General features: G+C 39.3%; 1 protein-coding gene across 1 annotated transcript; it reads right to left on the bottom strand.

Annotated features, from left to right (window-relative positions):
- Nucleotides 1-10,084: 10,084 nt before the first annotated feature.
- On the bottom strand, nucleotides 10,085-11,563 carry LOC103700453 (uncharacterized). The gene is made up of 2 exons (XM_008782395.5): nucleotides 11,159-11,563; nucleotides 10,085-10,663 (listed from the first exon to the last, which is right to left on the bottom strand). Exons 1-2 carry the CDS (start codon nucleotides 11,309-11,311, stop codon nucleotides 10,325-10,327), a joined length of 492 nt encoding a protein of 163 aa, XP_008780617.2. The 5' UTR covers nucleotides 11,312-11,563; the 3' UTR covers nucleotides 10,085-10,324.
- Nucleotides 11,564-12,148: the final 585 nt, after the last annotated feature.

Below are 12,148 nucleotides of genomic sequence, written 5' to 3'. Positions count from 1 at the left end.
ACCTCGTGCCAAATCAGAAGAGGGTCAAGTAAAGAAGAAGCCGAGTTCCTTCATTTTCAAAATTCGTTTGAGAGCTTCTCTTTACTCCATTTGTTTATATTTGCTATATTTGCTTAGTTAAGAAGCTTGTATTTGCTTTAAATTCTTAGTCTAATATCTTGTAACTTGATTCAATCAAGGGATTGAATCAAGAGGTTAAGGTTTGTTGGTGAGCCAAAAAAAAAACCAACGGTGTTAAGGTTTGTTGGTGAGCCAAAGGAAAAACCAACGTTGTAAGGTTGTGGTTGGTGAGCCTTTGGGGAAAACCAACTGGGTTGACTGTGAACCCGGAAAACAATCGTTGTAAGGTTGTGGTTGGTGAGCCTTTGGAAAAACCAACTGGGTTGGATTGTGAGCCCGTGAAAACAATCGGTAGGTTCTAGTCGGTGAGCCTGTGAAAACCGACCGAGTTCGTTGTGATCTCGCAAAACAACAAGTTGGGTTGTGAGCTTGTAAAACAACCGGCTGTAATCTGAGGGATTATAGTGAAATTCCCAAGAGGTCTTGGGGAGTGGATGTAGGTGCTGGGATGCACCGAACCACTATACTTTTGTTGTGTTTGTGATGCTCTTTGTTGTCTAACTTCCTCACTCACTTACTTACTTAGATACTATGCTTGCTTAACTCTTCTCCGTGCATCCTTTAGTTGCAAGCATATTCAATTTACTTAATCAAGTCTCATTCAATATAACAGCATTAAGACTCATTGTATTGAATTGCATACTTGGGCAAACTTAGACTAATCTTTTATTGAGTCCACTGCTTAATAGTTGATTAGATTAGAATCATACTCTTGCTAAGTTTAAATTTTACTAAGCATCCATACAACTTAGCATAATTAACTCTAAAAGATTAGAAGTAGTTGAAAAGTTTTTAAAAGACCCAATTCACCCCCCCTCTTGGGTTGTCACCTTGGGCAACACTAGGGCGGCATCAATGTAAGACTCATAGGCGGGGTATTGGTAGTGCCCGCACTGGGGCATCCGTCGTCGGGTTCGTTAGATGGTCCCGAAGTTTGCCCATCATGCTCCGCTCTGTTGGTTGACCCGCCAACGAATCGGCTCAGATGGCCTTGGCGGACGATCACTTCGATCTTATCACAGAGCTGATAGCAATCCTCCATGTCATGGCTATGATCTCTATGGAAGCAGCAGTACTTGCCTAAGCGCTTCCACAATTTGGATGATCGCATCTTCGGAGGAGATTGGAGGTAGCCGCAACCCTCAATTTCCGTAAGGATCTCGGCCCGGGAGGACGTAAGAGGAGTATACTCCTCAAAACTTCGATGGGAGAGATGTCTCCCAGATCTCCGAGGGGACCTGCTCCTCGATCGATAACATTCCTCGTGGAGTTCCGCGATCTGATCCCAAAACATTTGGATTTGTCGCTCTGCTTCCTCGACCTTCTTATCGAGTTCGGTGGTTGACGAAACTCCAACCGAATGAAGGGTTTGGATAACCACGGCCAGGGTTTGGACTTGCTGGGCGAGCAGGTAAAACTGCTCTGGCTGGACTTGAGAGGTTTGGTCTGCAGGGACATGCGATGCAGGGGGTGGACCTTGGAGAGAGCAGTCGGGCGCCGACTCTCGACTGCTCGATGCGCTTGGGGCCCCTTGGCTCATTATCCTTATGATCACAACTCAGGCCTTTCTTCTAGTGCTAAAAATGTTGTGGTTCAAATTCGGCCTGAGGGTGACCACGCCGGTGGAGTTGAGGGAGCCAACGGTGGTTGAAGGGAGAGGACGTGAGCCACCTCCTGTGCGACAGCCGTGAACCTACACAAAGCCTCTCCGGTGGGGTTCTGGTGAGGGCCCTCAGATGATCAAGTTAGAGTGGGGATAAATTTTGTCCAACCAAAAAGGGTCCCTTAGAAATTATCTGACCGAGCTATTTATAGCCTCGATAGAGTGGCCCAGGTGGCGGAGGTACTGTCAGCCCTCATCATGAGAGGGCATGGCTCTGAGCCAGATGGCACACAGCTCAAGCTAGCTGGTGACGTGTGGTACAGCCCGTTCTTGAGAACGGTAGGGTGTTGGAAGTCACAACAGGGTATGGTCGGAGTAGTCAAGGTGCCGTCTGACGGCTGTTGGCCGGTTATGTAGACATGATACAGTAGTATGGTGAAGTACGACCATGTGGGTGGGCGTAAGCCCACATATGGGTGTGGTTATTGGCGAGGTCGAGCTCGTCGAGCAGTCGCGTTATGTGTTTGACGAGGTCGGCTTGTCGGGTGCGGGAAGTAGCTCGGGTTTCCGGACTCCGAGGCGTGCTTGGTGGAGTGCTCCAAACTCGAGGGTCGGGGCATACTACTGGAGTGGGCTCCCCGAGCTCGGCCGGGGCGGATTGGTAAATATCTAGAAGTGCCTCGGCTTGGTTGGGAAAGTCGACGAATATCAGAAGTTGATGGAGCCTTCGGTGGAGTCCCGAGGACGAGTTGACCTTGGGCCGAAGTGAAAATCCAGCTGATTGTTGCTGATATTTATTGGGCCGGAATTGGGCGGCCTTTTAGTTGTGGGCTGGACGATCTATTTTTTCCTCTATCATCATTGTTATGTTCCAATATTTTCTTTGGACAATTGTCCAGTCCATGTTTTCATTGCCAACACTATCACAAGTAGTACCCTTTTATAAGTATTTTCATGTCTTAGAGGATTGCTCAAGGGAGAGACCCAGCGACTTCTACTCATTACGGTGATTCTACAGGTAGTGTGCAACTATGGACTTCTAGTCTTAGAAAATCGTTCAAGGTGGAGGCCTAGTGTTCTGGCTCATGGCCGTAGTTAAAATGCTCATGTTAGCACTAACTTCGGCTCCAAGGAGCTCGACTTCCTCTCCCCATTGTCAACATTGGCTGCTTCATTGGCTCTAGCTCAAGCTCAAGCTGAGCGATGCATGAATGTCACATGCATTTGTACGTCCATCAATGAGGTAACATGAAAACGAAAAAAGAAAAGAAAAAAAAAACACTCTTTCTTGCAAAATTATGCCTTCTATTTTAATAACTAATCATTTTTCCAACGTAACCAATCATATGCATATTTGACAAGTAGGCATGGTTTTAACATTTCTTGCAATAATAGCATTTGATGTTGTATTGTTGTGTCACATACTTAATATTGGAAAAGCTACACTCCAAATTCTTGTGCCCATGCTTATTCCTGAATTGTGGGTTGCATTTTTCGCATCAAAAGATGGTAGACTATTGGCACAATTTGGAAAGCTTGAGAGGAACAATTAAGCGAGACGAATGCATGATCGAACACTCCAAATTCTTCCACCCATGCTTATTCCTGAATTGTGTGTTGCATTTTTCGCATCAAAAGATGGTAAACTATCGGTACAATTAAGCGAGAGAACAATTAAGCAAGACAAATTCATGATCGAATGGAGCACTTTGGTCGGATGAGCAGCTGTAACAAATAGAAAAGCATGGTACACAAACAAATAATTAACTATCTATTTTCTTGAAGGTTACATTTCAAATAGAAAAGTATTGTTGATTATAACTGGCTATTTCAACTTGAAACAATGTGTTAATAGCAAATATATGGATTATCATAAAGTGAAGGGCACATTTGGAATTGTAAGTTATAAAGCCTAAAATTTCTTTGCTCTTCCCGTTGTTTTGATTCATTCTTCGGTTTGCGTTCTTTCTCTTTCCTTTCCTTTTCATTCTACTGTTATTTTTGTTTTTCCTCTTGTTCTAACTTAGTTGATCAAATTTTACCTTATAATCCTACAAGTCCAATGAATTAAAAACTGCTGTTGCTATAATTTCCAAGACCATATGAGTGGTGTTCCTAACTATTTGAATGGGTTAAAATCCCCAATATCCATTTTGTCAAAATCTTGTCCCAACCTACATGACTTGTACAACAATAATGTTATATCAGATTGACAAATGTAAAATGTATTATTGCACTAGCGTAGATCTTGTAACCTATATGTTTAGATTTTAGCGTGGAGTTAGCATGTAGCATGTAGCATGTAGCATGTCAATACTTGATGAGAAATGGATCTAAAAGAGTTGTTATTTGGTCATAGTATTTAGTCACAGGAAATTTGGGAAAATGTTCCCTACCATTTGCCCATCAATCAAAAGATTGTTTATTTTTTCCATTTTTCCTTAAAAAAAGGTCATAGGCAATATGCTACAAATCACATCCTTTCCTAAATACCTCTAATTCCCCAAATTTTGGTGAAGTCGAATTAAAGAAGAAAAGCATAAGGCAATAAATACATGTACTTGTTACTCTTTTTCTAAGAGACTGGGGTGGGACTAGCAATGATTAAAGTAATTCAAAATTGACGGCTGGTGTTGCTTATTAAACCATATGAAGTTATATACAGTGTCCTATAAATTACTTAATAGTACCAACTACTTCAGTCGATAATGTCACTGCATGTTGATATTAGTGATGTGGCTTGAGTAACACACCTAAACACTTGCTCTTACTACTCTTCTCAGCTTCACCTCTCTTCTAAGGATTGGCTGAATTCTTGTTTGTTTCTATTTTTTAAGGCCTCCAGTATTAAGTTTACTTCGAGATATACTCATAATAAACTAAATTGAGATAAAACATATAAATATAAACGTAAAAAATTATCAAATAAAATTAAAATTTATCTTAGCTAATTATCTAAGTATTTTTTCTATGAGAAAAAGTAGGTTCGAAAACTTCTTTATAAAAATACATATGTATTTATATACTAATGTACATAGCATTATTGGAGGTCATCAGCCCTTAATTATCTATATTAGTTTCCTTCAATATCCCAATTTGTAAGTTTATTCTTTTGACCTAATGCCATGACACAAGGATAGTAATACTCTCTCATAATTTTGTCTAATTTGATAGGGGAAACTTTGCTCAAGAAAGATAGGGACAGGAAGTTGTTTGAAGGTTGCGATTACTTTTATTTATATGAAAAAATGTTTAGATGCTAAAACATTTTGCATAAAGTATCTAGGTAAAATAGCATTAAAATAAACAAAATGCTATTGATGTGCAGAATCATATAAATGTTATGACTTATCACACAATATGTGGTTTAGTCATAAGAAAATTTACAATTTTCTATTATAAATCTTCTGTAAAAAAGATAATTAGATATAAATAATTTCAATTAAATGAGAGGGATATGATATTATGTGATTATATGCACTTGGCTCCTTAGTATCTAAAAACCTTGTGAAGTATAATATAACTATATTGATTTTGCTTAACATAATTACATCTTTAAATTGGTTTTTATGTTCACATCTATGTTCTAGTCTTCTAAGTAACAGATATGAAAGATATTCTTGTGCAAGAGTAACATGTTGGCTTGGTACATTAAAGTCTTTATGCTTTTAAAAGGATTCGTTATTACCCTAATTTGATTTGCATAATAAATTGTTCTATATTATAACAAGAAACTTGTCATAATGAAGCCACACTCTTCATTGCTAGCAAGTGATGAGATGAAGCAAGTCAACCAAATATTAGCCCCTTCTTTTTCCTCTCTTCAGCCATGTTGTATTCGTTATTGATTTTAACCTATCAGTAATGATGTTCTCCAGAGAGCAGATAACAATGTGACTCTTTCATCAAAAATGCTATTAGTTTGATTTGGCTTCAACTTGCAACTTTTTGATTTACACTATTTTTCTTCTATGTTGAGAGAGCAGATAACAATGTGACTCTTTCATCAAAAATGCTATTAGTTTGATTTGACTTCAACTTGCAACTTTTTGATTTACACTATTTTTCTTATTGGTTGAGAAATATGTTAGCAATACAATATCAATTTATAATATCAGGGTTCGTGCGACAATGCAGAATCATGAATTTTCTAAGATGAGACACTTGTGCAATCAATGTAACTGGTGCAAATTCTTTCATGTTCATTGATGCTTGACCAATAGATAAACCATTGCATGATCTACAAGAGACCATATTGGCATGTCAATCATCTATCTCCATGCTCTTTCACTCTTAAAAGGAAGACCAATAGTGACCATGCTACAGCATTGCTTTTCATGAGGAGAGATAGCAACAAACAAGAGTCACTATCCTTACAAGAACCCTGCAGTCTCCCAGTACGAGGAATAGAGTCATAATTGACTGGCTAACCTTAAATGACTCCAAGGTTTTGCTAAAACATTCCAAATGTACACTTCAACCAATGGTACTAAGAACAAGTTCTAGGACAAAATTTCTTGTATGATAATTTATGTTTTTCGTTTCATATGACAACTGCTAAAATTTTAGCTCAGAACCTGTGATTGTACAAACCATGTCTGCCTATGCCATGCCTGTGGAACAACTTGCTCCCACTTCAGTCAAAAAGTTTCTGAACTTGAAAGGTCTCAGGCAATGTCTGTGAAAGACACTGAAAGTGTTTCACAAAACCCAACAGATTATATCATTCAACACTTGCAAGCAGTACAGGCAAGCCGAGCCAGGCCCATTAGTCCAAATTAATGATTTACCTGTAAAGCCTACATCAAGTATATTTGTTCAAGTATATACAATCACATTTCAGGAAAGGAAAGGACTAGGCAATATATAGTGGTGACAACAACTTCCAGATCTGGTGGTGGCTAGCGCAGAAGTTTCCATGAGTATTACATTTGTGTAAATGATGTGACTTCTATCGAGCTTGTGGGAGTAGTTTTTTTTCAAATGGAATGCAACTCGATGAACGAGTTGAGATGTAAAAGCCCCTTTACTTATTTACATAGTAAGTAATATGTCATTTGTATCAAGAGTCTTCTGAAAATCGAATCATACCTCTTTTAAAATATGGAAAACAAAGCGGTGCTCATACGGTCATATGGCAGGCCTCTAGAAGTAATTAAAACTCTTGATTCAAGAAGAGGCTCATCTGGTGAGAGTATGCAGCTTACTTCCTCAAAGCAGTTCTATTGCTCCTAGATGATTCCATAGCCTATATCAAGTAAATTAGTTCAAAGTAACATACAATCACTCAGATCCGCCATGCATAAACAGCTACTCATTATTGTTCTCTTGCAATCAAAATTGTGTTGAAGTCATCTATAACTATTGAAATGAGGACCCTCCAAGCAGAAGCTTTTGAAATCTCATTTCATCGATCCTGATGATCAAGGTGCTGTTATGCTGTGAATAATTTAATTTTTTCCATCGTAAGAACCGAGATTTGTGGGAAACTATCCCAAATCATTGTTGAACTTGAATGTGCTCAGATGGATAACATGGCAGATGAAGATAAATGGTGATAAGAACAAGTTCCATATTTGAGATTTGAGTGGACGTAGCAGGCTACTATTAACCTCTGCATGGTTCATGCACTCTGGACTCCTATGCGTCAATTTTGCTTTCAAGAGGATGTCATGAGGTAATAAAACTAAAAAGAACAGGGGGGATTTTATGCACTAAATTAGGTGTCATAATCAGAGAGAAGAATGCCAAGGTAACTATTATTTAGGTGATGTAAAGCTTTGGTGAAAATGAAGTGAAAGTGATGTAGTTGTTTATGGGGGAAAGAAAAAGTCAAAAGAGCAACATCTTTTTCCTACCCAAGGGGCCAAGGAGGAAGAAATTACATCAGCCTAGAGGCATATAAACACCAATTCTAATTACAATCTGATGCATAAAGTGCCACTTTAACCAACTAGTAAAGCCATTAAGCCTCTTGATGGTTGCAGGATACCACAGAATCACCTGTGAAACTAATGATTGCGGATGCTTAAATTATTGCTCAAAGGAAAAAGATTATGGATGCTGAAATGACTGATTCAATAGGCCTTAGTGCTGTGCTCTTGATGGGACCTTAACTTTGCCACTCTATTATATAGATCAAGTATAAGCTACCTAGCCACAGATGGAATTTGCCTTGCACTGGAATACATCTTGATTTTAACAGCGAGAATAATTACATTAAAAGGTAACCTTATTGGCCTAAATCTCAACACTAATTAATTTCGATAAAGTCCGGTCTCATGCCGCATCTGAATGCCATTCAAGTCACTAAGGTATTAAGTTCTTAAATCTAATTCTAATGCCTTTCATCCATGGGTTGTTCCAAATCTTAGTACTGCACTATTGTTTGTCTCTATTCATAAACCATCCCATTCTTAACTCTTGAAGCCATAATTAATTGCACTGCTAGGTCCTTGCAAACATCACTACTTGGCTAATATTCAAATTAAAAAAAAAAAATCTTAATCCTAAATATTTAACTCGTTCGGGAGCAGATTATGACCATCACTACTCATTCCACTTGAAACAATCAAGTGCACCATGCACACATGTGATCAGGATCAGAGTATATGTATTCTCATGACAACTTATGTTAAATTATTTAGAAAATAATTTTAAGACGATGATGAAAAAAGACTTCCCATGGATGAGAAAAAAGTACATGGTAATGAATTTGTATTAATATATGCACTAATTAAGGTGTCAGGATTTTGGCATCCCAGAAATCAAAATATAAAACCAAACCTAGCTGCAAAAATTGCCAAGATGGTGATAGTTAAACTGCAACACCACCTCTGCACTTAAGAAATTAGTGGCATCGATACAATTAAACAGATATATCTATCATGCGTAAATGGCTTAGCAACAAATTGGCTGATATTTATTTTCCTGCTTGTGAAATGGTAGCAAAATAAACAAAAAGTGCAGAAAAACAAATAGAAATAATGCAAACAGTTAAGCATATCATAGAACATCAATTACTTGAGCAAATAATGAAATTCCCAGATCAAACTTCCCATTGGAAATCCATCGGAAACATTGACTTCTCGAGTAGCCAAAAAATCACACAGCAGGCAAAACTTGAAGCTGAATCCACCTAATAAAACAGAAGTTCATGCAATTGTCCTGGATGACATTGTTATTTTAAAGAATGATGATTGAATGGAAAATTTTGGACTTCCAGTGCAGCGAAAGTAATGGTATATCCCATGATTACTGTGTCTAGCATACCCCGCAGCTCTTCTGACTTGAGACTCAGATTAATATGCTATGACAAATTAGTCTATAGAAAAATGGATCATTTTCAAGAATCAGTAATGTAATATACATAGAACAATAATATAAATGTTGCCTGTCAAATGATCCTTATCTATTCAACGAAGTACAAAAGCTTTCATCAAAGCTTGTTAAATGAATGGTGCTAGTTTTGAAACAAAAACCAGCAAGCTGATCAAAGGAGAGCAGACTTGAAAAGAGAAGTGTAGCTCAAAAGAGGATGTTGAAAAGTGCACAGTAAGAAAGGGAGGGAAAAACAAATCAAAGATTAGGTTGTTGCTAAAACTTGAATGCAAAGAACAAGATGGGCAGTTATACAAAAAGGCTGGCAGTAACAGCTTGATATAAAGTAAGAATACAAGTCAAAGGTGGTTTTTTGGTTGAAAGCTCTTGTTCATGTTGGATAGCTGGGAAGTCAGGAACAAGTAAAAGAACACAATAAAACACAGAATAAAAGAATAGAATATGTCATGCTACAAGTAAAAGAGAGAGCGAAGTTCATTCAGCCACAAACAAGAGAACAAAAATAAATGGCAAAAATATATTTCACAACATAAACAAAGTTTTTTTTTTAAAAAAAAATAGAGTGATTTATTTCGCATCGTAAACCAATGTAAACATGTGGAAGACAAACCTAGTCCCGAGGCATCCAAGTTATTGCTGGGGACAGCCATGGGGGAAGCCAAGTCAAAACTCAACTTTCCAAGCAGCCTCACCTTCCAAGCTAATTCCACAGCAAAGTCATGGAGCCTCACACCTCAAGGCAGTCCAAGTTGAAAAAGGAACAGAAAACAATGGCGTTGAGGACTAGACTCCATATGGGGGTCCCACCAGACTCTTATTCCTGCCAAGTGGCAGACAAGAAACCTGTTGCCCTTGCACTCCTATGTTTCTTGGCAAAACACCATTCACCAAAAGCAAAATTGCAGTGAAGGACTAAAATTATGAAAGAGAATCGTGTAGATTTCATATGCACTGCAAAGTTAGGCAAGAGAAGCCTGGAGAAAAAAAAGCCAGCATACAAATTAATTAAGTCCTTGCAAGTTGAAACACAAAATAGATCAATAAGCACTGCATTTGAAAGTGTTTTGCCCACACTGTCTTCTAGCCTCCATTTACCACCCAAGATGGTTTCCATGCAGCCAAAAGAGAAAAGCTAAAAAGCAAAATAAACTTGTCTTCTTCTCTATCTGTCCATCTATCCCTCTAAAGCCCACAAGAAAACAGTCTGTACAAAACCACCGCTGAAGCACAAAAGACACCAAATCCAAAAAGACTTGTACATCAGAGCCCCTCAGAAGAGCCATTTTTGGAGTGCTCGGTGAGGGAGGAGGTCTTGTTGTTGCTACTGGTGTTGGAATTGGAGTTGGAGTAGTGGGTGTGCTTCTTTGAAGAGCCCTTGCACTGGTGAACAGGGTACTTGAGGGCATTGAGCTCCACCTTCCTGAGGGCAGCCTTTCCCAGGTCCACCCCACAGATGTCTGCGAGCCTCACAAGGTAGAGCAGCACATCAGAGAGTTCCTCCCCCAGGTGCTCCTTCTCCTCCTCCTTCCAGTCTGGGAGGCCCTTGGGGACCTCCCCTCTCCACTGAAAGATCTCCGACAGCTCCCCGACCTCTCCCACCTTCCTCCACCACCACCACCGCCACCAAACCCGGAACACAAAAAAGATGAGAAGAAGATAATCCAACAAAATATTAAACCAAGAAAAGAGAACAAAGATGGTTTTCATTATTCCTCCTTATGTTGGCAGTGGGCTCAGAAATAAAAGGCAAAGGAACAACAAAAGGGAATGATATCAGTACTCGACGCATATTAGGTTCCCCTTTTGTTCCCCTTCGCAATGTTTCGACTTTTGCTCCTCCACACCCCAGCCCACCAGTAAAGGAAGAGAAAAGGTTGGTTTTAGGGGGCAAACTACTGCAACCCAAAGCTGCCCTTAACCAAAACCATCCCTTTCCCCTCCAAACAAAACATACAATAAAAAGATCAAAAAAAAAAAAAAGTAACATTAACAAAGAAAAAATAATAGTAATGGGTGACGAGAGAAAAGAATGGGATTATACGGGAACAAAGTAGAGGCTTCGAGAAAGAGAGAGAGAGAGAGAGAGAAGGGTACCAAGGCTAGGAGGAGGTTTCTAGGACTGTGGAACTGGTCCCAGTCTCTTTCTCTTGCAAACTCGGCCATCTTCTTCTTAAGATCGTCCAGGGTGACGCTCCCTCCTTCCTCCATGCCTTCTTCTTCTTCTTCTTCTGAGAACACTCCTTTCATGCTTCTCTCTCTATTGCTCTCTCTCTCTCTCTCTAACTCTGTGACTTATGTGTCCTTTGGTGGGTGGGTTGAGGAAACCAAAGGGACAGAGCGACACTTAAAAAAGATGGAGTGCCGGAGGGCACCCTTTTCCTGCGCTTTCCCAAAAGGAAAGACAGATTTGGAAGAGGGACGAGCAGAGACGAGAGAGAGAGAGAGAGAGAGAGAGAGAGAGAGACAAAGGGGGGCAGAGAAACCGCCTTCCGTTGGGCCCTGTTGCCTTGTTGTTTCGGGCTCCTTGTTGTATTCTTACGGTTCGTATTAAAATAATCGATATTAATGAACTTTTGAAATTTCAGGAGTGGGACCAGAAATGGCCAGCCATCCGGTCGACGCCTCGAATCCAGGCTTTTTATCGTGGGGCCCGCGCGCATTCCCCCTTCTCGGCTCGATCGAATTATTCCTTCTTTTTTAGATAATAATTTTATAAAATCTAATATATTGGTTAAGAACGTGAGCCCGCATCATTTTGCTTGTTCCAATCCCATTCAATATATATATATATATATAAGTATCTGTTAACAGCTGTTGTTCTGAACTTATATGCTAATTTTAAAATGATACCAAGGTTGCAGTTATTAATGTTACAATAAAACTATTATTTCCTTTTTGTCTCCCATTCGTATATAGTACTATTTTTTTCAGTGTAATCGGATAACCAGTACAACCAATAACATCCAAGTCGTACAATTCAGGGGCCGGTATAAGCGAGCAATATGTGGCGCAAAACATGCCAAAATAGCACCGGCTGAGCTTCCAACCCGCTTCTTTTTGTTTTTTCTTAATTTGTTCGGTCAA

Source organism: Phoenix dactylifera, chromosome 4 (genome assembly GCF_051530095.1).
Source record: "Phoenix dactylifera cultivar Ajwa chromosome 4, Ajwa_hap1_PhDact_Kaust_v1.1, whole genome shotgun sequence".
Lineage (NCBI taxonomy): Eukaryota > Viridiplantae > Streptophyta > Magnoliopsida > Arecales > Arecaceae > Phoenix > Phoenix dactylifera.
Note: the sequence above shows the minus strand (reverse complement) of the source record. Positions and strands in the feature narration are given on the sequence as shown.

Excerpts from the sequence above, each read along its gene's own strand:
- LOC103700453 (XM_008782395.5), bottom strand. The coding sequence starts at position 11,311 with ATGAAAGGAGTGTTCTCAGAAGAAGAAGAAGAAGAAGGCATGGAGGAA. Across the intron at positions 10,664-11,158 it reads GAAACCTCCTCCTAGCCTTG|GTGGGAGAGGTCGGGGAGCT; the intron begins GTACCCTTCTCT and ends TGGTGGAGGAAG.